This window comes from Macrosteles quadrilineatus, unplaced genomic scaffold, assembly GCF_028750875.1.
Source record: "Macrosteles quadrilineatus isolate MER2022 unplaced genomic scaffold, UCM_ALF_1.0 Scaffold_2__2_contigs__length_208266976, whole genome shotgun sequence".
NCBI classification, from domain to species: domain Eukaryota; kingdom Metazoa; phylum Arthropoda; class Insecta; order Hemiptera; family Cicadellidae; genus Macrosteles; species Macrosteles quadrilineatus.
In genome coordinates, this window is record NW_026542595.1 from 103,418 (window position 1) to 129,330 (window position 25,913).

Consider the following 25,913-nt stretch of genomic DNA (forward strand, 5'->3'; position numbering starts at 1 on the left):
TTCAAAAGGAAACAAACGGTGTGTCTCATAAAAGGATGACTTAATTTCCATCTTACCAATTTTACTGCTGTGTTTAGAAAAAGCCTATTCGTTATGGTTTCAAAACAACACAGAGATTGAAATACATCATAGACGATTAACAACAACGTTTTACAGTCTATGTGTATAGTTTTTGTGTTTGTTGAAAAAATTATTATACCTCTTCTCTATCTGTATTTCCGTATTTCCCTCCATTTACTGTTTTAAAGTTTGGAGTAACATTTTAATAAAAGTTTGTTATGACATGTGAGAGTAATTTGGATTTGTGAATCAAAAAGCATGTGAAGTTCCCTGTCTACGAACTCTTTCTTTTTCCCTCTCCTCAGCTTTCAACTGCATCACTTGGTAGACATTTTTTGCTGGGTATTTGTGTACAATCTCTTCATTCACAACCCAATGAATCATGCAATCCGGGTCTAGATATTCTTCCTTGGTTCCCCACATGAATATGTGCGAGGCTCCAAACGACAAGGCTCGATCGATATTATTCCCTGCAAATAATATGTTTGATCAAATGTACATTAATCCTTTGGACTTTTAAAACATCTTTTAACTGGGAAACTAAAACACAAGTATTTATTTTGATTTATATTTTCAGAAAAAAATTAACACTTGAGACTTGACTTGATTTTGATTAATCATTTAGAGAAGATTAATATACTAAATTATAAAATATGGCAGGGATAATAGTTGCAATATTATATAATTATAATTATTAAGCATACAAATTAAAGCCTTATCCCTAGTTATATCTTTAATTGGATGTGACTGCATTCTATTTTAACTGGAGAGCATAGATTGCTCTTATGCTCTACGTAGACAATGTTTTTATTTATAAAACTTTCCATTGTTTTACGTGGCTAATGGTATCGTTAATATTTTTGTAAAGGAACAATCCAATCTTTGGCTTTGATACTATCTAGTGTTGAAAGTAACATTACAATTGGTAGCCCAATGACAATGGCATCAAGGTCCACCGTTGATCCTGATCGGGATGGAATCTGAAAACTGTACCCAAACGGCCAAAAAGACAAGTTTTTGTTTAAATCTGCGCAGAGTGTGGAGTCAATTGGTTCAATTCTAGATCGAAACAATAATTTTTCATCGGAAATTAAATAGTAGACTCTTTCATGTTTAGATCTGTTTATTTAAACCGCCTGTCAATGATCAATTTGTTGGTAATCTCAAAAACAAATGAGTTACTACTTGTACACCTATTGATGAATATAATATCGCTATATTGCTTTATTGTTTAGTAGATTGTAATTTTAGTATTTCACTAATTAGTCCACACAAAGTGCTGTTTTATTACTGTAGTTTCATTTTTCTATTGTCTTATGTTAGTTCGGACTTTTAGTCTCAAGGTATCCAAACAAGCAGGAGAAGTCTATCACAATAAGATTGTTGCAAATAAATAAACCGTTCTTACAAATTATGAGAAAACTTTATTTAAAACCCATCTTTTGTCATAAACAGGACGTATTACACTTAAACAAACGTTTAAATACAAAGTTTCATATCTAACAATTAGACATAAAATCTATACGGGCCATGACAAGCCATTGATATTTTTGTATGATTCAGGATGTCTATAAAACAGAACAGTAAAGAACTTAGGCTAATTGCGCACACCTTCTTTACACAGTGAATTTTGAATCTGCTCTTTTCTTACATTTTATGGGTATTTTATTTAGTATAAATTTTGCCTATTAAAACTTAAACGTAGTTGCTAAAACACTTTTTTTCAAATATGGTTCAACTTTAATCCTAGCTCACAAAAACGCTATGGAGGCACCCCTTGAAATACTTGGAGATTAAGGTATATTTATTATGAGAACTACGATTTTATTTCAAAATCATATGCTATATATTGCAAACTACCCTTTAATTTACAAACAAAGGGGGGGGGGGTATTTTCCAATAGTTAATTGGTTGCAAAAATTAGGCTTTTCTCACTTCACCATGAACGAAAGCTCGCCTTTTGCCATGAATGACATAGTAATACAAAAATTTGTCCTCAATATATCCCATCTTATTCGCCACTGTAAGTAAACTGTGCACTCCTTTCATTTCTTTGTCGCAAGGCTTATCTGAAAGACAATAATCTGTTGTTAATATCAAAGAAACTATTTTAGAAGTTTATTACTTCCTCCTCCTATACTATTGTTTAGGGGAGAAAGTATTGTTTTCGTAAAAAAGTTCAAATTAAAGTTTTGAGTGGATATATTAGTTTTGGGCTCCCCTGAACAAAAAAGTGGTTTTCGAAGTGATGTATTTCTGTATGTGGGTGTGTACACTCCTGTAGTCCGATTTTGATTCATACCTTCACGGTACTAATCCATGTTATCTGCAGGAATTTTTTTCTAAACTTTACCGAAACTTCGATTTTTAATGGTGATTTTTCCATAAATCCCATAAAATAACGGAAAAATATAATTTTCCCACAAAAAGCCCGAATGATTTAGGTACAATTTTAGTATTTATACTCCTTAAAAATTCTCAAAGTCCTTACAACTCCCATTGCTTTAAAGGTTATTGTAACTTATGTTATTTTAAACTAACTTAACCTATGTTATTGTTAAAAGTTAAGTAACAGAAAATCTAATAAAAAATGGGTTTTTATTAAAATTATTATATTTTGGTCATTATAATTCTGAACAAAGTAGTGCAACCCTCCATTGCTGTTAAAATTATGGATCAACATTTTATTTTAACTTAGGTCATTTCATCATAAATTCCGTAAAATAAAAAATGGATTATTGGAAAAAAAGGCAGTTTTCATTAACTTAGTTTGTTATGGTTGTTTTAATTCCCCAAACAAAATAGCGCAACCCCCTTTGCTATAGACATTACTGTTTCAAAATTATTACCAATTTTTCTGATTTTCCCTATAAAATATCAAAGTTACTCCCCCCGCATACCGATGATAAAGGTTGCGACATGTTAATGGGTGAAAGTATGAGTCAGATTGCTGATCCCGTTATTTTTTCTCTTTTATTCACCTGTCACGTTATTTGTCCGTCATACTGCAGCAAAAAATAGCGGTTTTTAATATTTGCGTTGCGGGCCTAAAGTCTTTGACTTCCTAGGGAGTAAAAACCTTTTTAGGACCTAAGGAGTAAAAGTCAGTTGTTGTAAACTTCAATTGTAAGCAATTACTTGTATCGATTGGTTATAAAGATTAGTTATCGATTGATTTAATCGGTTGTAGCTTATTGTTGCATTATTTCAATAGTTTGACATATTGATAAATTACCCTAAGAATTGGTGAAATTATTGAATTACTTACCGAACTCCGAACAGCTGCTTATTAAAACTATAAAAATTGCAAAAAAAAAACGCTCGAAGTTTCTTTGATAGGTGATCTTAATATGAGAAGTATATTTTCATAATTCTGCAGCAAAAACATCAGTTTTCAATGCACGCTTTGCGGGTCTAAAGTAACTTTTTTACTCCATAAGGAGTAAAAATCAGCTGTTGTCAACTAAGTTGTTAATTTCGATTGTAAACAAAATCAGATGTATCGAAAGTATGTAAAAGATTTACAATGTATGTAAAGTATTGTAGTTAATTGTTGCCTAATTGTAAATAGTTTGACATGTTGATAATGAACACTAACACAATCGTTATAGACGTAACGATTGCATGACTTACTACAGCTGCTTTTTTCCATTGGCAAATTAAATTGGAAACAAGCTAGAAGTAGTAGGTTATCTTTAAATGAAAGCTATTTCAGTTTTGTAATATAGTTTGCTTGTCGTTCATTAGTAATAATGCATTTAAACCTTGAGCTCGGGTCAAAAAAAGTCACTTTAGGCCCTAATAAAGAAGTATGTTATTGTTTTCAAACTTAGTTTGTTAAAAAAAATGTTTGAACGTGATGAAAAATACAGTTCTTTAGTCCAGTGAAGAGGTCTGTCTGTTAACTTACAAATGGTCCGGTAGTTCTAAATTTTGTATATGTTGTCTAGGATGGTAAGTAGGTGTTTAAATGCAAAATGCATAATTTTCTTCCCTCTGCACCTACCACTATATTGGAAAAATTGAAAAAAATCTGCACTTTCTAGAGATTCTTGCCTATATATCCGTTTTGATGCGTTTTAGCGAAAAGAATATCGATGCTGTAGACAATTAATTTCCTTTAATATACGTTAAAATTAAGCAGTGGGGATAAAAAATAAAAACAATCTAAACAAATTAAAACAATGGGTCAATTCTTTACGTTTTATTAGCCCCTCATTTGATATTAAAAATCACAATTTTATTCTGTTTTGGCTTGAATTTTTAGTTAATAAAAACTATACTTAAGGTACTTACATGTGACAGCACAATACAACAGCACATACTATATTCCCCTTACAAATATCAACTGGTGAGAGATGTTTAATTAAAAAAAAAACCCCACCAACACAGCAAGTAGGCTAAATTGTAAATGATTGATTTATTTAAATAAAATAAGATAAAATACACTAGTAATCCTTACAAACCATAATCCATATTAAAAAAAAATAATATGGAGAATAATAGGAAAATAGTTTTAACGTATACGAGGTGTTAGCCCGTCCTACGTACGGGATTAGTCAGTTAAAACTGTGTCTATACTCCTTTTATCTGTGGTATAATTCAGAACAGCTAGCTTACACGTTTGACAAATTTTATAGCAGCCTACAGTAGAAAGAGTAATTATCAGTTGAGAAAGTGAATAGGCCTAGTCAACGATATCACCTTCCAATTCCATCACATACCTGCTTCTTCCGTAATCAATATCACCACAATACAATTACTCATACTATACACAATTTCTAGTAGATCTGAATAGAAACTCCCTAAAGTAAAACGAAAACGTCCAATAAAATTCACAGTACACATAATTATAACGTTGGTGTCCTTACATCATTAAACGAATAGTCCACACATATCCTTTATATCAATTTTACTGCATCAATTGCTAGCTAAATAAATAAGTGTAAACAAAGAAAAGTAAAAACAACAACATATAGTTTGTTTTGTAAACAGCTGAGTCAAAAATAAAATAATATTCATTTGGAAAAAAAGAACTGGTCACATGTTAAAAGGAATTTAAAACGTAAACACGCTAGTAAAGCTAGTGACGTAATTAATTGTCTATATCAAATATTCAGCGTCTCCAAACGTAACCACAACTAAACACACGCCAAACAACTGTTTAGATTTCATAAAAGGGTGGTTAGTCTAATTGCAGTATCCTAGGTCAATGATGGCGTTGTGTTCAATCTATGTAATTCATCTTTATATCTTTGGATAAAACCTGTCTGAAGTTGTGGTGGTAATTTAAAATCGTATTCCTGAGGATTCTTGACCTCCTTTCTTTATGACATTAATATTTTCGGGCCTAATCCAAACAAAGTTTAAGCATTCAAAAACACCGGTTGTAAACAAAAAGCCACCAAGATGAATTAAAACATGTACAAATTGTGATTTTCCTACCGTTTCCTAAAAAAGTTGAGCAGTAAAATAATTTGCATATCCTTTTTTAAAACTCGTGTACAGAGCCTCGACTTGTATACATCGATGGTGTTACTTATCTCGGTGGTCTACTAATCTTACTTATTTCCTATAATCAATGACAAAATCAGAGTAAATAAAATAACCTCATCACAGTTCTATATGGTTTTATAGAGCATTTTTATATTTAACCAGCTGTTAGTTAAAAGGAAATTATATTGCACTAAAACAAACCGAAGATTACAAAGATTTATTTAAAAAATCCTTTGAACATCCTAGTATTTTACCTTTGTATATTTAAATAATCTGTCATACTATTATCGAAGGATTGAACGTATCAATGATTAGCATTACACATAGTATAAATAAGTCAACCCTTAGTATGTCTTTTAATTTTATCCAAATGCTGAATTTGTGTTACAAACTCTGAATGTTTACAGCTGTTATGTTAAACAAATTATATTACACCAAAAGCTAGTTTAGAATCTTAGCGTCGGCTGCTAGACTTTTCCATAATTAAAACTTAATTTCTAAATAACTGGGACCCTAAACTAAAATTATGGCTTCGACATTCCCTAGTTCTCAAAATTATCTTTCTTTCAACACAAAAATCATGAAAATCCGTTGAGTGGTTGATTCAGAATTGTGAAATAAAAAAACCCACTTTCGTTTTAATATTATAGATTATAGGAAATTCAATTGTCTACAACATTGACTATATATTCATCATTTTCGCTAAAAAGCACCAAAACGGAGATATTGGCAAAAACCTCAAGAAATTACCAATTTTTAAAGATTTTTCCAATATGGTGGTGGGAGTGGAGGGGGGAAATTGTGCGTTTTGCATTTTAAACACCTACCTACCATCCTAGACAACATAAGTTATAACAAATTTAGAACTACCAGACCGTTTGTAAGTTAACCGCCCTATTGTGTCTCTATTTACTGGACTACTTCATCCCATGGGCAAAATGTGTTTTTATCGAAAGGGGCCACTTTCTAGTGATGAAATATACTATTATTTACCTTGTTTATTTTTTATTTGAAGCAGCTATACTTTTAGTAATATATGGTTTATTTTCCCTACTTTATTGTTGCATATCTTTCATTTCTTAATCTACTGCACCCAAAAAAACTATAAATTTATTGTTTTAGAATCCATAAAATACAGTAATTATTTTAAAAACTCAAAATTAAAGATACAATTGAATATCAGAAAACTATTTAAAATTGCAGGATGTAAACATTGTAATATCTAGTTCGACTAGTATGTGTTACGTGTGGGAGGTAGAACAAAGATTTCAATAGCAACAATTTATTTTATTCCAGATATAAAAGCATGTTAATATCGTTAGTTTGATCCCAACCAAACTTTTCTATTAAGACGTAGACTAATAAATGCTCCCATAATCAGCTATTAATGGAAGTAACAGCTTACTTTATCTATCTAACACTTGTTTTCCAGACTTTCGATGTTTTTCAAACACGATGGTATTATCATCAGTGGTGTAGTCGTAAATGTTCCAGTGTGGGGACGTTTATCAAACAACACGGGCTGTTTAAGCTGAGTCGGGGAGGGCCTTTTCCAAGCTTTCCCTCCCCACTATACACGGATTGTGATAACTTAAAAAATTGTAATCTACGTCAATGTGAGTTATGAAACACATTGGGTGTCTCTACAACCAACGATAGTTTTAACAATGACAACAATAATGCAATAATAGTTTAAACCAGCCAGCAGTGATTGTAACAATTGTGTGATTTTATTGATTAAAAACTAATTATTTTTAAAGAACTGCAATTTATATATTGTGATGTAAAGTACAATAATTTATCACTCAATACAAAAGTCCTCTTCTCAATTTTAATTAAATTTTTGCAATGTTTTGTGATATTTCCTTAGCCTTTCTTAAAGTATTGTTTTGAAATATAGCCTACTGTAACAGTACTGATTAAGTTAATGATGGGGCTGATTTAACTCTTTGAATTTATGATTTATACACGGTCTCTTGTTTAAAAGATTACATTTATTATTTTGTATAAAACTAAGAGCAAAAGGTCTTGGCTTGCTTTAGTTGTACTTTAATTTCCTTTCGTCTCCCCTTGAATCATTGCAATCATTGTGTCAGAGTTTTTCATCACATAGTAATAAACGAATTTGTCTTCAATGTATTGTTTACTATTTCCATATCTAATCACATCATTTGCCCCTGTCAATATTTGTTCTGATATGTTCTCTGAAATACATACATTTGATTACTTTAGAGGGACAAATATTTATCAACACTTATCCTATTATCTAGGTATATGATAATAGGATAAGTGTTGCTATAAGTTGGATAAGTTGATATTGTCACATTGTTTTTTTTCATAAACGGATCTATTGCTACATTAAAAAAAAAATAATGATTTAGCTAACACTATACTTACTTAGAAACAACTTGTCTGTAAGTCAAGGTGCTGGATAGTCAAGAAATCACATTTTGCTATGTCTAATCAAGTTGTTTATTTGTATATTAATACTCAGAGTAAAAGATACAAAACCACCTTTCTGATACCCGAAATGATATTGACCGGTTGAATGTTAATTATTACAATGTAAACAAAAATATTTACAATACCTACTTAACCTTAATGTTATAAAACATAAATAAACATGTCAGCATAATTCATTTTTAATTGAAGAAGGTTCTAAACAAAGTATTTTGTGGTTACCTTATTGAGTGCATCTGCTGGTACATCGATCATTGATTTATCCATTTCCCGTTTTTCAATTTAATATGTAAGTTGTCATCATTTATAAAATAAAACTAAAACATTGACATTGAACTGCAAGTAAAACCCTCATCTACGGTAAGATTTGAATTTTGTTTCATGTATGTATGTAAATTTGTTTGATTTGGTTAAATATGTTAAGCTTTTATTATAGAGTGGATAATAAAGAGTGCTTTACTCTACGGTGATAATTGTGAAGAGAAATCAGCGACTTGCAAACATATCACACTATTTGACTACTATAATTTTAGAGTTATTTAACCGACCCAGAAATAAAGAGAAGAAGTTAAATACCCAAAAATCACTGTACAGAAACGTATTTAGAAATTGTCTTACGGTTATCCATATGCATAGCATGACAAATCTAGTTGTGTTTAATCTATTAACTGAGCGATTGAGACTAGTACGTTATGTAGGGAGAGTGGTTTATGAAAATGGATCAACACTAGTTCAATAGTTTAATTTACTGTACTTTATATGGTATGTTAAAAAATGAGTAGCCTATACGGCTTATGTATTAGAAATGTTATAAATGGCAGTATTTATACAAGTAGAAATCGATTGATTAAAACTACACAGTAATTTAAAATGTTTAAGTGTAGTGTATCGATAGTTTAACTTTAAAGGCGTCTCCTAAAGCCAAACATCCTAAACAGACAAATATAGGACGCTTTATATTCTGAAAATAGTTAAAATCTGTATCAAATATTGTTTTATAATCATTATGATTGTTCTATTTAGTCCTATTTTATTTTATTTTATATTCATTAGGACCAACTTTTTCCAAAAGTTCAGGAAAGTCTGCCGCTGTAAAATTCATATCGAGACCCTCACACTTTGACAACACACATTTTCCATTGACAACATAATACACTCGGTAGGGCTTTTCTATCATTCCAGCCTCTATACCAAATGCAGGGATGATTTCAGCATTGTTGAGGTAGTGATTGGTAGTGTTATCAACTACATCTGGAAACCAAATACGGTTGAAAGTAATGAACCAAACTTACAACCTATACAAATCACATCACTATGTTTAATATGTCCTATTGCACACATCTAGAAACTTTGAATGTGAATGTTGTACTTCAAAATTAAAATTAATGACTAGTTGAACTGACTAGTGTTGAACTTGTAATGAGCATATTTAAAGAAAGTAAGGGAACCAGCCAATTTAAAAGACTTTTAAGTTTTATGTTTGTTTATATACATCTACAACATATAGAAGTAGTTAGTGTACAGGTAAAACAAATGGTATATAACTTTTAAATACACATAGTAAACCCATTTTTAGCTTAAGATTTTAAATTAAAATTCTATTTTCAAAGTTGGTAAAATATGAACAAAACTTGTTTTTTTAACCATTTATAAAAAAAACGTTCATAACAGTGAAGAAACTTGCCTCAAACATTGATGTTAGGAATACTGTTCTTGGCGTCCATTTTTGAGTAGGCTATAATTAGTCCATATTGGAAAAAAATTAAAATTTATATTTAATATCCGGTAAACCTAAATATTTTTCCTGCTCAATTATTTTCTTCCTTTCTTTTTCCATCACTACCATTGAATCATCTAAGCTTTCTATGTAATCAAATCTCTCTGATGATCTGTAAAAATCTGTAGGTTTAGGAGAATACCATTCATACATAAAACTTTTCTCAATTTTCCTTTCCAACACTTGACTGTCAGCGAATATAAATGAAGCAAACATCATTTCGTCAGGTATTTCGCTTTCTGCAAAGGGATTTGTCTATTAGTGTTTGATATACAAGAACTTTACCTCATGTTTATGTCAGCTAACAGCTGTCAGAGATATTTACGTTCAACTGAACTAAGTACATTATATTGATAATAATGATTAATTATTCCAAGTGATCGATAATTATGCAACAACATTCCGTATGCAGCTCAAATGCATAAAAATGTCTCTAAAACACATAATTATGAAAAAAGGGGGGAAAGAACTGTTGTTTACTACTTTTGTTTTACAATGAAGACGGGATTTGACCAGACCCACCCTCTCATCATTGTCTACGACTCTTATAGTTGTAGTGTAGTACTTATCGTACGGTGCATTAGACCTAAGCCCGGACATCCAAAGTTCAATCGCACTTTCAACTCCAAGTTGTTCATTACAGTCAACATTATGTTCGGTAAAAAGTTACACCTATTTAAGTGTCGTGTTTGGGAGTGGAGCTGTAAAAGTTGAGAAATGGGATTTTTTTATTTTATTGAATATTTCAGAAGCTATGCATTTTAGCGCAAAATAAGTCTTGTACTAAATTAATCAACACCAAATAAAAAAGGGTAGTTATCTTCATAATTTTGATAGATTTAACGGTTACATGAGTACACACGCTTAAAAACTGGCATTTCGACAATTTTTAACGCTTTAAAAATCCCGGAGGCAGCTAAATATTGTTTTCAAATAATAAAGATAGAGCTAAAAAAACTTGGAGCAAAGTCACCTGAAAACAAAAAAATATTTAGTGATACCACTACCTTTTCAAGGGGACGGCCCAATAGGAGTCGGAAGAAAATCTTTAAGGTAATCAGGTATTGGTATGTACATCAAATTAAAGGTCTTGTAAAATACGATGCCACAAACCTGGACCTACACGAACAAACGAGTCAAAAATGGCAGTCGTTGAAAGATTTCTTGAAGGTATCAATTTTGGGGCGGTCGCTAAAAGTCAGTAGAAAACCATCATGTAGGCATGGCTTGATATGCATATCTAATTAACATTCTATGTTATTTGACTATAATACCACAAACCCGAACTCGAACGGACGATTGAGTCAAAATGGGAGCCGTTCAAAATCAAGGGATTTTCGAATGGCTGCCATTTTCGACTCGGTTACGCGTTTGAGTTCGGGTTTGCGGCATTGGATTTTACTAACAAAGATCTTTAATTTGATGTACATATGAACCTATTCTTATCTTGAAGTTTTTCTTCCGTCTCGTAGCGTCTCTTCCCCCTGAAAAGGTAGCGTATCACTAAATATTAAATTGAAATTATATTTAGGTCCAGTGACTGCGTTAAGTTTCGAAGCTCAGTATACACAGTATTTCTTTTTAGTTACCTGCCTCCGGGATGTTAAAAGCGTTAACATTGTCGAATAGTGTCAATTTTTAAGCGTTTGTAACCATTAACTCTATCAATATTATGAAGAGGACCATTCTTCTTAGATTGTTGTGTTAAATATTTTTGTGCAGGATTTAATTTGCGCTATAATCTATAGTTTCTGAGAATTTAAATAAAAACAAATAAAAGTACCTTTTTTACAACTTTTACCCCTCCTTCCCAAACCAAATAGCTTAAATAGGTCTAAATGTTTACCCAACATTATGTGGACTTTACTGGAGTTATTATAACAGCTTGGATTCAAAAGTGTCCTTTTACTATGGATGTCCGGGTTTAGGTCCAGTTGCACCGTACTATAAGGTTTATTTAATTGTATTTATGATTTGGTCTAAAGGGGTTAAGGCTAAAGGTAATATGGAAAATTACTGCAACAAATTGTATTACAAAAATTTAATTTAGAGACAAAATTTTTTACAAGAGCATATTCCGCAGTTTATGTGATATAACTAATTTATTATAGTATGCCTTTATAGTACTTATCTGTTATAATATACTTTTTGGAAACCATAATGTAAAATAAAACTTAAATAAATATGTTTGAAGATTTATGTTTATTATATAATACAGTAGTAGTTTATTTTATAAAAAAATAATAAATTGTTGTTAGAACTTTTAAACAATTGGATTTAATGAGTTTTTTAATTTGTCAAACAATTTAAAAATTCAATAAAATTTAACCATATCATCTTTTAAGCATACAAAATAATATATATTTAAGTTTTGGAATTACTTTTCCTTTCCATAGTTCAATATCTTTGTGTGGAATATATTGAAGATATTAGATAACAGTTACGGTAAACAAATTGTAATCCACTTTAAAATGAAAATTTTAAACAAAGGAGGAAAAAAGTTTTTTAATTTTCTGTTCTTCTTAACAATATAAAGTCTAGTTTTAGCGTATTTCCCATATTTGATAGGTAATAAGCTATTAGTGTAGGTCTCATAGTAAGACCTGGACCCAGGATCATTCCATTTTTCGTTCGATGACCCAAGAGACCAACAAAACAATCCGTCCACATTTATATATATATATATATATACATATATTCATTTATTAATATATGTAGCACGATCGTTTAAGTGAGAACTTGAGAAAATTTGCCGAATTTGATGATATGGTACAATCCTGTAAATGTAATTGTTTTGCGAATCAGCATCATTGGACCAAGGGAAAGAATTATGCAGGTTTTTATGGGGTATAATTATTTTTTTACTACGACCCTCAAAACAAAAGGTTTTGTAATTCATATCCAACCTATTTTGTAGAGCTCAATAAATGAGTATATCGAAGCATAGTTACATACCCATGATGGTTTCAGAGAAAATTCCATAAAACCATAAATTTAAAATTCCAATGTAATTCTTATGGAGTAAGTAATTTGTTGTAGTTTGCTTGTTTATGGATCAAATTAGGCAAAACTACTTATTTCATCCTAACACACATCATATTGCCTTCCCTGTATCAGCAAATTTAATACTCGTTTGACCCAATGTTATTTGAATAGCGAAGGGATGAATCTCTCATTTAATGAAAGTATAAGTAAAATATAATTAGGCAAATGGACATACGCTTAGTTTGCAGGTTTTCTGGAGCGGGGGTATTTGAAATAACACTGTTCATTTTCGGTAAGCATACAGTTCAAACCTTAGCGAACAACATAAACCAAAACTGTATAAAACAAATGGTTTAAAGCTATCAAAAATCGTATTAAACATTTATTCTTCAACTGTGAATCCTTTATATTTTTTACTATCTAAATTCACGTCCACGTCACCATATTCTTCTGAATACCTCTTTCGATTAAACACTTCTTTGGTTATTATGGTCTCTCCAATGAGCCAATAGAAGTAAAACTCGTTTGATATAACTCGTTTGCTTCTTGCAGTGGATACATTGTCAGATGCAACATCCATATACAGATCTTGGAGCTCATTATCTGTAAGGTGTTGAGTAATTATTTAAAAGTATTCTGGACCAATTGGACACCATAGTTGAGTTTAAGTATTCTTTTGTTGGTTTTAAAACAAGTGGAATTTTTCAATGCAAGAGTCGAACATGCTCGGGAAGGCAGTCCGAACAGCAAACCCGTCAAATTTATATGTATATGCCAGGTATCACACCCATCCCTTCTGCACCAAAGTCCGAGATGCTTATCTTTAGACTAGCAAAATTTTTTCCTGCACTAATCTTACAACCTTTTAATCAAGACATTTGCATTCGGCACACTTTAAAAACACACTACAATATTTTATTCTTTAAAAAGTAAAACAGTACTTATATTTACTTCAGGGATACAGATTTAATGTTTTAGTAAAAGGAAAGGGAATTTTCAATGGTAGGACAGCTTAAAATTCAGTTTGAGATTTGAAACTCATCCGTCTGTTTAAGAAGTGTCTATGTTAGTACAAAATGCAATATCTTGTCATGGTGTTCTAATGTATTGTCTTGCATAAAGTATAGCTGTTACCTGACCATACCAAAGTAGTAATTTTAAACGAGTGGTAGACTTTTAAGTTCTCCCAAGGGAATACCAGCCACCTCATATTGTGAGAAAACTATCTGTTATTAAATAAACATATTTAAGCAATTGATTTATCTGAACTTTTATATACATCCATTTTCACCAAGGGATACAAAATTAGGGTTCAGGTATAGCTTTTTATTTTCAATGATTTTTTCTAGGTGGTCCTGGTGAGTCTTGTTCATTTACAATGTCGTTACCGACAACCCAAAACAAAGTAAAGTCTTCTGGAATGTATTCTTTCCCCAATTGTCCTGTACAGTAAGAGGCTCCAATAATCATTGCTTTGTTGGGGTAGTAATCTGAAAACCAGGTGACCCAACTGAATCTGAGGCTTTCGAACAAGCAGTTTGACAATTGTCAAGAATGATTTTAGGGTTATGTTGTCAATAATATTTGTCATTAAAACTTAATATATTAGTTTAAAAATGAATTTTTGATTTTATCAAGAAAGGTGAGTGAAAATGATGAGGAAACGATGGTCTAAAACAGTGTGCTCACATTAGAAATATACAAAAGTAAATTTACAGCACCGATATTTATTTCTGATGATATTAATAATGCTATACATAGTGTTAAACATTGAATAACATCAGTATATTAATACCTTAAGGATGTAGTGAACCACTCTCAAATATAACAAGATTATAAACACAGATTTTACTAGGTTCATCGATGTTGAAAACTGAGTTTTTTTTTACGACTACTATTTTGCCGTCGTAAAAAAGTCGTAATAATTATTTAGTGTTTTAAATAATAATCGCCGAAGTTTTAATATCTCGATTGATTTAAGAATTCAATACTAACAATTAGATATATTATTTTACTTTATTTTTTGGTAATATTATTAAGATAATTTTAATTTCTTGGTGGATGGTTCAGTATCTTTGTGTGATTGACTGAAATGTACAAAAGCATCCAAGAGACACTTTTCTCTTTCATTTTCTTCTAAATAGTGAAAAGGTACTTAATAATTAAAGATAATGATTGTAATCTTTTATTTGTAAGGGTTTAACACATTATAATTGACTCTAGCTCTAGCTTGATTTTGCTTTTCAATTTCATCTTGATAAACGTAGTAAAACACAAAATTCTCCTCAATATAATGTTGTTGTCTCATCTTAGATATACAGTCGGGGACAACTTCTGCTATCTTTTTCTCTACATCTTTTTCTGAAAAACCAATCGATAGAGTTATATTTAAATTTTCCAATCTAAAATGATGGATAGGTTTTAATTATAGATATGAATATTTAATTTCTTTTTGGAGGCACCGACTTAAAAATGATTGAATCTTCTTATTTAAGTCTTTTTGTACCAGTGAAATCATCAAAAGTAAGTGGCTGCTGTTTCTTGATTACTTGGTCAACAACCCAATACATAGTAAAATGTTCTTCAAACCATTGTTCCATATTATCACCCAAGAACTGTGCTATGAGATAGATCATAATATCTGATGAAGACATTTCTGAAAAGTAAATATACCTTAGAATTCTGAGGGATTATAACTACAAAACTAAAGGTTTTAGCTTTGTAAGGACTTCATAAAGATAGTAAAATTTAATTAGTGTAAAAAAAAACAATTCCGGCTACTTAAGATTTGGATGAAAATCTTTATAGCATATTATACAAAAAAAAATCGACACGCACATTCCATGTTAAAATTATAAAAAAAAACACAACATTTGTTTGCCTTCATACCTACTCCTTTTGATTCAGTACCTACCATGTACACACAGTCTCCAATGATGATTGATGAATTAACAAATGATAAATGTGTAACATTAATCAGCCACTGGTACTATACCTGTCTCTTTAAAGTGCAAATAATGTTGAAAAATTGTCATTTCAATAATTCCACTTCGTAATTATTGCATATTTAGTGTATTAAAGGGATATTGGTCGAACTGAGTCTGAGGTAGAGATTGAATGTATAGGGAGTTTATTAAAGTTGTGGCAATATGAGGTACATTTTCGGTTTCTAAGTTAAAATGGCATGGACATTTTATTAGGTTATTTAAATAGAGAAGAAATACTCTTTAATGAATTTTCAATTTATTTATTTTATATTGGGACATATTCATTTTTAGAATCATCATATTCGATAGGATCTGTTCTAAAGATCTCATCATTTGCTAACCATTTTAGCTCAAACTGCTTGTCTATGAATGCCTTCCCAAAAAACGCTATAGCATCATGAGCACATTTATGCATTATGCCAGAACAATCCTTCCCTGAAAACCAATACAATTTACAATCTAAGTTTTGGCAGCAATGCTAAAAGAATACTGCAGATTTAAAATTGATCTCATTTAAACCTAAAAGGACCTTCCTTTAAGTAATATAAACTTAAAATTACCAAACCGCTGTTTTCAAACAAAGGTAACTTCAAAATGTATTATTTTGACCAAGAAATCATGATAATCAATTTTTCATTACACGAAACCAAATAAAACCCTTTCGGGCCATTGCAGTATTTACTACACATGAGCTAAATCCCTACCAAGAAAGTATAAAGCTGAAAGTTTCATCTGACCCCTTAAATTATTTTTTTTAAGTCTTACTTTTGGAAACTAAATTCAAAATGAACATATTTACCTTTTTATACTGTTAAATATATTGTCTGTGAAGGTTTAAGACTAAAAAATATTATAATATTATCAAATAATAAATTTATTTAGTTTCTAGTCACAGGTGTTGTTTTGTTTATGACAAATATTTACAACTACTTTTTTGGAACGCGTAGAAACACATTATGGGTTTCAAAATACACTACTTTGTACGATTTTATATATTATACAATTTTATCGGTTATAATGATAACTAATAATATGGAAATGAGTGTTATATTATTGAACTATGAACGTAAAATGTGGAAAAATTAGATCATTATGTATATATTACTATTATTATATATGAGTTATTATATGCATATATTTGTATATATCTTTACTTGTTATATGTGTTATAATATATGCATATATTACTTACTATCATTATGTATATATTAAAATAAAAATTTAGGTAAATCCAACACAAATAATCATGAAAACATTGAACTATAACAAACAGCTTTGTTATGTATTCAACTCAGTTTAGGTAAGCAATATGTAACCTCCAGGTCGATCTAGCTAAGTCCATCTCACAACATGTGATAATACAGTTGAGCAAATGTAAAACCAAACTATAACATCTATGGCTTATACAAAGATTTAGTTTTCGAAAATATATTATTTTAATGCTCAGGATTAGGTAAGTTTCTTAGTGTGAACTGGTTCCAAACGTAAGTTCCCTTCATTGTTTATCGTTCCCTTCTGTACGCTCATTTGTGTTGAGTCTTTTGATAGCCAATACAGTAAAAATGTTTCCTCCAGCCACCGATTGTCAGGCATTGTCCCGTATGCCATCAAGTCAGCAGCGGCCTTGATCATTGTGTACGGCGGGTTTCGCACTGAAAAACGACATTTCCCCTTAACATTCCACCTTCATTCTTTACACAAGTTTTTAAGAATATTTATACAAATGCTTGAGTGATTAATTCAAAACTGAATCGAGGACAAATGAATTTGAACTCTTATTTTCGAATCCCAGCCTTTAAAGAACAATTGGTAGAATTTTATTCTCCATAACACGGTTAAAGCTTCATAAATGCTAGTAATCTTGATAAAAAAAACGGTCCTAAAGTGGTTAAGGAAAAATATGAATAGTTATAAAATATCAGAAATGCGATGTTCTTGCCATTGTGTAACACATTTTTTTGTTTCTAAAATACCGTGATTTTGTGGATTTTTAAATCTTTACAGTTTGTTGTTTCTATATAAAAACAGATGATAAAGAATGAATACATACAATTTGATGGCGTTTCTTGATAATATTTATATCCTATTGTATGAGAAAAATCTTTTCATGTAAAAACATCTGACTAAATCAGATTGGTATTTACATACAAAAGTATCATTATAACGCATTTGGTTATAGAAGAGTTATGCAACATTAGACCTAATTCATGTATACATTATTTACACAACGTTATCCTACATTTTTAGACAATACTAGACTTTATTCATCCGTATAAACTTTCAAATCAACATCATTAAACTGTTCTTTAGGATCCAGAGAAAGCGGCTTTCCATCTTTCACATAAACAAATTGTGGTCTTTCCTCAAGAAACTGACGGTCTGCACCGATTCCCAGACAAGCTCTAACGGGCTCAGATGTTTTCTCAGTCAGGGGGATTACTGCAAAACCAGTTGGGTATCATCAATATTATACGTAAAACGCAATGAGTTCTAAGGGTCAAAGGTGTTCTCAGTCAGGGGGATTACTGCAAAACCAGTTGGATATCATCAATATTATACGTAAAACGCAATGAGTTCTAAGGGTCAAAGGTGTTCTCAGTCAGGGGGATTACTGCAAAACTAGTTGGGTATCATCAATATTATACGTAAAACGCAATGAGTTCTAAGGGTCAAAGGTGTTCTCAGTCAGGGGGATTACTACAAAACCAGTTGGGTATCATCAATATTATACGTAAAACGCAATGAGTTCTAAGGGTCAAAGGTGTTCTCAGTCAGGGGGATTACTACAAAACCAGTTGGGTATCATCAATATTATACGTAAAACGCAATGAGTTCTAAGGGTCAAAGGTGTTCTCAGTCAGGGGGATTACTGCAAAACCAGTTGGATATCATCAATATTATACGTAAAACGCAATGAGTTCTAAGGGTCAAAGGTGTTCTCAGTCAGGGGGATTACTGCAAAACTAGTTGGGTATCATCAATATTATACGTAAAACGCAATGAGTTCTAAGGGTCAAAGGTGTTCTCAGTCAGGGGGATTACTGCAAAACCAGTTGGATATCATCAATATTATATGCCAAACTTAATGCGGTCATAAGGGTTCAGAAGGATCTCAGTCAGGAGGATTAGTGCAAAACCAGTTGGGTAACATCAATATAATACGTAAAACACAATGCGTTCTAAAGGTTTCAGAGGTGTTTTCAGTTAGAGGGATTACTGCAAAACTAGTTGGGTAAAATCAATATTATATGTAAAACGCAAAGAGTTGTAAAGGGTTCAGATGTGTTTTCAGTTAGGGGGATTACTGCAAATCCAGTTGGGTACAATCAATATTATACGTCTAACGTAATGTTGGGCATCATCAATATTATACGTCAAACTTAATGCGTTCATAATGGTTCAGAAGGTTCTCAGTCATGGGGATTACTGCAAAACCATTTGGGTATCATCAATATTATACGTCTAACTTAATGCGTTCAAAAAGGTTCAGATGGGTTATCAGTCAGGGGGATTAGTGCAAAACCAGTGGGGTTTTCATCAATATTATACGTTAAACGTAATGAGTACTAAAGGATTCAGAGGTGTTCTCAGTTAGAAGTAGAATTACTACAAAACCAGTTGGGTATCATCAATATTATACGTCAAACTTAATGCGTTCATAAGGGTTCAGAAGGTTCTCAGTCATTGGGATTAGTGTAAAACCAGTTGGTTATCATCAATATTATACGTTAAACGTAATGAGTTCTAAAGGGTTCAGAAGGTTCTCAGTCAGGGGGATTAGTGCAAAACCAGTTGGGTATCATCAATATTATACGTTAAACGTAATGAGTTCTAAAGGGTTCAGTGATGTTTTCAGTTAGGGTGATTACTGCAAAACCAGTTGGGTATCATCAATATTATACGTCTAACTTAATGCGTTCATAAGGGTTCAGAAGGTTCTCAGTCAGGGGGATTAGTGCAAAACCAGTTGGTTATCATCAATATTATACGTTAAACGTAATGAGTTCTAAAGGATTCAGAGGGGTTCTCAGTGCAAAACAGTTGGTTATCATCATTATTATACGTTAAACGTAATGTTGGGTATCATCAATATTATACGTCTAACGTAATGTTGGGTATCATCAATATTATACGTCAAACTTAATGCGTTCATAATGGTTCAGAAGGTTCTCAGTCATGGGGATTACTGCAAAACCATTTGGGTATCATCAATATTATACGTCTAACTTAATGCGTTCAAAAAGGTTCAGATGGGTTATCAGTCAGGGGGATTAGTGCAAAACCAGTGGGGTTTTCATCAATATTATACGTTAAACGTAATGAGTACTAAAGGATTCAGAGGTGTTCTCAGTTAGAAGTAGGATTACTACAAAACCAGTTGGGTATCATCAATATTATACGTCAAACTTAATGCGTTCATAAGGGTTCAGAAGGTTCTCAGTCAGGGGGATTAGTGCAAAACCAGTTGGTTATCATCAATATTATACGTTAAACGTAATGAGTTCTAAAGGATTCAGAGGGGTTCTCAGTGCAAAACAGTTGGTTATCATCATTATTATACGTTAAACGTAATGACTTTTAAAGGGTTCAGTGATGTTTTCAGTTAGGGTGATTACTGCAAAACCAGTTGGGTATCATCAATATTATACGTCTAACTTAATGCGTTCAAAAAGGTTCAGATGGGTTATCAGTCAGGGGGATTAGTGCAAAACCAGTGGGGTTTTCATCAATATTATACGTTAAACGTAATGAGTACTAAAGGATTCAGAGGTGTTCTCAGTTAGAAGTAGGATTACTACAAAACCAGTTGGGTATCATCAATATTATACGTCAAACTTAATGCGTTCATAAGGGTTCAGAAGGTTCTCAGTCAGGGGGATTAGTGCAAAACCAGTTGGTTATCATCAATATTATACGTTAAACGTAATGAGTTCTAAAGGATTCAGAGGGGTTCTCAGTGCAAAACAGTTGGTTATCATCATTATTATACGTTAAACGTAATGACTTTTAAAGGGTTCAGTGATGTTTTCAGTTAGGGTGATTACTGCAAAACCAGTTGGGTATCATCAATATTATATGTCTAAATTAATGCGTTCAAAAGGGTTCAGAAAGTTCTCAGTCAGTGGGATTACTGCAAAATCAGTTGGGTATCATCAATATTATATGTTAAACGTAATGAGTACTAAGGATTCAGAGGTGTTCTCAGTTAGAAGGAGGATTACTATAAAACCAGTTGGGTAGCATCAAAATTAAAAGTTAAACGTAATGAGCTCTAAATCATTATTAAATGCTAGTGGGACTTTTCATACTATAAGTTAAACGTGATGCCCGCTGTAATAGATTTTGTATTGCTGTGAGAGTAATTACTGCAATGCCAGTTAGACATCAAGAATGTTAGTCAAACAAGAAGCAAGCTCAAAAAAGCTCTGTAATATTAATTTTTAGTTATATTTAAATTGCTCAAGAAAAAAACGGGAGCAGCTTATTAATCTCAACGAATATATAACTGGTTAGTTTATTTTTGTTATCACTTCCATTGGGAAGAAAAGAAGAATGCAGCATGATACAATAATATTATTTTTTTTTTAGATGAGAGAACCTTAAATTTTATCGCAGCAAAATCACGCTATCCAGCAATATGTTGTAAAAAAAAACATCAATGCTAATGTTAATTGAGTGTATGCTGCTCATATTAAATTAGAGGTGTATGGTATAACGTTAAATAAGATTTAATTACACAAGAATCAGGTTTAAGATGTTATAAACATAAACCTTTGAAAAATCAAGGTTACCTTAGAAGATTGAGGTTATGGTTTGAACAAAAGTGGTGCACGTACAAGTTTTTATTGAGATATAGCCTACGACACCACACTTAAGTTCGTGACGTTCCATTGCATCCCCATTAAATAAGGTGCGTTCTCTAAATTAAAAACTTGATTATTACCGTTCTTGAATCGACAAACTATACAAACCACGTCCCATATATTAAGATCAAGTGCGTAGTTAAGATTATGTTATTTATGAAGCACCTTGTAAAAAGCAAAACCAGTGGACTAAGCGATTTGTCAATTGCCTAGTTCGATTTTCACTAAAATATTTCCTCAAAACCACCAGATTGATTTCTTATTAAAATAACATTATATTTTATTATTACTTAGGTCATTTGAATTACATGTTATGTAGTTTACCTGTTTATAAATCTATTTTTATAACATTTGTAAAATTTATATATTTTAATGCTACAGTATTCACATTTTGCCCAAGTACTTGATAAATCTAATGCCATTTTAACAGAGATTAACTAAGTCTTGTTTATTGAAATATTTCAGTCAAAATTTAATCGGGGAAACATTTGCTTAGTCTGCAGGTTTGATATTTTTATATTTGAACAATCCTAACATCGTTCAATGTGTAGAAATGAGCTTTGAAACAATAAGTACAGTAAACAAACTAACTACAAATTACCTGGTTTGTTTCTGTTTTGTGTGGAAGCCTTACAATTAATATAAATAAATATATATTTTACTAATTTTAAATAATAATTCTGTCACAAAGCTCTTATCATGATGAAGGTCTTTTTATTAACAACTACAGAGATTTATTTGGTTGAGGAAAAGATTACATGTTTGGTAGGTCGTAAACTTATTTTAACCGATATTTTTAAATTAAAGAAAACCAAGTGTGAATCTCTGAGAATTTTGAAAATAAAGAGTCTCACGCAATATAATTGTTATTACACTTATGACTTTAATTCAAAAAAAGTTCGATAATCGAATATGACTTCGAAGAATTAAATGTAAGACCTTTGTAGTTTTAAAAACAAAGGTAAATGATTCTATGACGTGTTTTTTTCTTGAACCTTTACGCAAGCGGAACTAATAGTAGTGAATATTCAGTTTCATATTTCAGAAGAGTATCATATTTACTAGATAACGAGCAACTTTATTTTGAAATCAAGTAGTCTCAATAAAGGTATTGAAAATTGCAAATTTAGATTAGAAATATATTTTATGTATGATAGTTTGAAGTAGTATTTTATAAATGCATTTAAACTAATAACTAATAACAAGTAAATGCACAATATTAATGCTACTTTTAATTTTTACTATTAAGAGACAGCTCATATAATTTTTGATGGATAGTACCAACCAAACACTGGTTAAACAATTAGTTATATGGTGGCCTGTTTTGTCATTATCTCAATGTAAGTCGCGTCTTTTTTAATCCAATCTGCATGTTTGAATAAAATGTATTGTATAGACTTTACAATGACATTTTTTTTAAATATGTTAACGTTTTATCATGAAACTTCATTAAATGGTTATTGTAAAATTTTGTTTTCCCCGTTAATCATTCCAACCATTTCCTTCAAATTGTTTCACTTTTGATGGGAAATACTTGGTGAAGGTAACTAACTGTCGCTTGAATCGTTATACTTTGCGGCGTAACAACTTAAGGTATAATTTTAAATTCGATGTTAAAGAAAATTAAACGCTATTTTAATAACAGCTTACAGTTTAAGAAATAAATATTGCTCTATTTAATGCTAGGAAAATAGCCTTAAAATATACTAAAAATGTTGCACTTACTACGTTACCAAAATTTCATAATAAATATGCTGAATTGTTTATATGTACATTAAGTATTAGATTAAAAGGCACTTTGTATTTGCAAGCTGTATACAGGATTAGATAATTACAATTCTCATAAGAGATGAAGCAAAAATTCAAATTAATCAAGTTAGATGTATTGATTTTGTAAATAGTTAGCAGCATAGAGAATGATAAAGGATATAGCTTCATTGTGAAACGAGATCACTTTGATGAAGAAGTGTATCGCTTAACTTGCCAAGAACCCAAGGTTTGAATGGGTTGAAATTCACATAACAATGATTCTAACACTTGTTGTATCGAAATTGTAGTTTTCTCGGGTAGGATTCTACATTTCGCAGTGGAAATGAAATAAAGTTATTATTAAAATTCAAATAAAAAATAGCTTTAACTTTTTTGTATATTCTTGCAAATACAAATGTCGATAAAAAATTGAATATTTAAACTTACCATGTTTTTGGATGAAGGCGATTTCTATACTTTTCCCATATAACTCCTCATGTGTTTTGTCAGATTTTGGATAAGAAGGACCCAATCTAGTGTATCCTCGTCCTTCGTACAATGCTCCATCCCCTCCAACTAGGAAACTGTAAGAAAACACTACGTTAATACAACATTTTATAAAAAAATAAATAAATACCTTTACTCATAACATAACATAAATGCCTTGCGTTTAAGCATAACTTTTTAGTACAATCTCTAAAATGCATTTTACAAATAAAGTAATTTAAACAATAACCCGTCTAAGCACCATCATAAACAATTTTTCCTAGTAATAAATGTTTGATCAGAGGTATGTTTTAGGATTAATCCAAGAAATGTTAACTAAACCAGTATGTTTACTATTTTAGTAAGATGAGGTTTCTATTCCTGTAAACTAACTTGTGTCTGATGTCAGGACACTTGTCGTCCTTCATATGTTCCGCTTGTATTTCTTTTACTCTCTGTATACACTCTTCCTCAGTGGTACAGGGCTCGGTCTCAGTCCACGTCAGCACGACCTTCTTCACGGGAGTTTCGAGGGATTCGATCCATTTCGGAGGCTTGGCGCCCCAGTCCGCCCGTCTCATGTATTTCGCCGGAGCGGGCTTTGCTGGGGTGGGGTTAGCATCTTTAGCTTCCTTGGTGCCGGGTTTAGGTGTGTCGGGCACCTCAAAAGACTCCACGTTTTCTGGTTCCATGATTTATGGGATAAAACTTTTTGCCAACTGTGGAAAATAAAACATTCGTTTTATGTACCATGCATAAATAGATAAATTTATTTACACAAAGTTGAGTTCTTTTTAGTTAACGGAATTTTGTTACAAGGATTAGGCCTATCTATAGCTTTGAAGAAAAATTAATCATAGGCCTTACTTCTTTATTTTCCTTACTCCTTATTTCCTTATTTGTTTACTGGATACATTGGGGGAGAATCCGTCCTTTCACACCGACATCCAAGATACTGACTTCTATGGCTTACACAACTACTGGCTTCTAACCATACGATAATTTCGGAAACAGTTTCCGAGGTATATTGTTAAAACTATTTCTAAGCCTTTTGCTGTAACCTTTTAAATTTAATATACAACATTTTACACCTTTTATCCCTTGTGAGTGAAATGTAATTAACTACATTTTTTAACGTTGTGTACAAATAGTGGTAGATTTATACCAACGACAGTGATTATAATCAGGCACAATCAGAGAAATTATCAGATTAAGAGAATAATAATTAGATTCTGTGATTGGGCCCGAACTGCGTGATTGATTGATCGAAATACTGTGTATCTACTCTAATCTCTTTTTCGTGAACGTTATTTGTTAAAAAGAAAATTGTCAGATAAATGACGTTATTTAATTCTACTGTTCCAATAAATAAACCTTTATTAGTTATTAGTAAAACTACTTTACCAAGCTTTGTGTTTTCATGTAATTGTATTTGGAAAATTTATTTGATGTATCCTTTGAAGGAAAAATCAATAAAGAAATATGAGGACGATGGTGATGAATTCTACTTTAAACGAAGAAATTGAATTGTTTGTCTGTTAAACATACAACCATAGACAAACGACTTAACCCCGTAGAATACACAAATAAATTGGTAATGAAAAGTCAAGGGTTACCAATTGAATAAATAGGATTACTACAAAAGATGTTATTAGAAAAGTTTTGTCAATTTGATTGAGTTTTTAAATCTCTAAAAACAACTTCCCTTTTTACCTAGAACATTGAAGAACATGGACTTATTTTTGCAATAAAGCTGTGAAGAAATCTACACGTTTAACTATGACATAAGGGCTAGTTTCAGTGTGACAGATCAGGATATTAAAAAATTAATTAGTGTGCTGCACCAATTTGTGTGTGTGGCCTTATAAAACCTTACTAAATGCTTACATAACTCTGCAAATAGTTAAGAATACTTACTCACCAAAATAAGTGTCAACCCAACCTCTCCACATAAAAACGTCAACTATTTTATAATAAATAATCCATGAAGACTCTTAAATAAATCAATACATGTTTTGTTGTTTTAAACTAGAGTACCTTAGCAAGTTA

General features: G+C 31.3%; 1 protein-coding gene across 6 annotated transcripts; it reads right to left on the reverse strand.

Moving 5' to 3' along the window:
• Nucleotides 1-25,913, reverse strand: LOC128987149 (peptidoglycan-recognition protein SB1-like). 6 transcript variants are annotated; one of them, XM_054407879.1, is made up of 4 exons: nt 25,786-25,913; nt 24,258-24,583; nt 23,826-23,962; nt 1-530 (listed from the first exon to the last, which is right to left on the reverse strand). In XM_054407879.1, exons 2-4 carry the CDS (start codon nt 24,554-24,556, stop codon nt 310-312), a joined length of 657 nt encoding a protein of 218 aa, XP_054263854.1. In that variant the 5' UTR covers nt 24,557-24,583; nt 25,786-25,913; the 3' UTR covers nt 1-309. The 6 variants fall into 6 exon arrangements, with proteins under 6 accessions (XP_054263854.1, XP_054263859.1, XP_054263856.1 ...); XM_054407884.1 differs by lacking the exon at nt 1-530 and adding an exon at nt 7,595-7,760; XM_054407881.1 differs by lacking the exon at nt 1-530 and adding an exon at nt 14,950-15,139.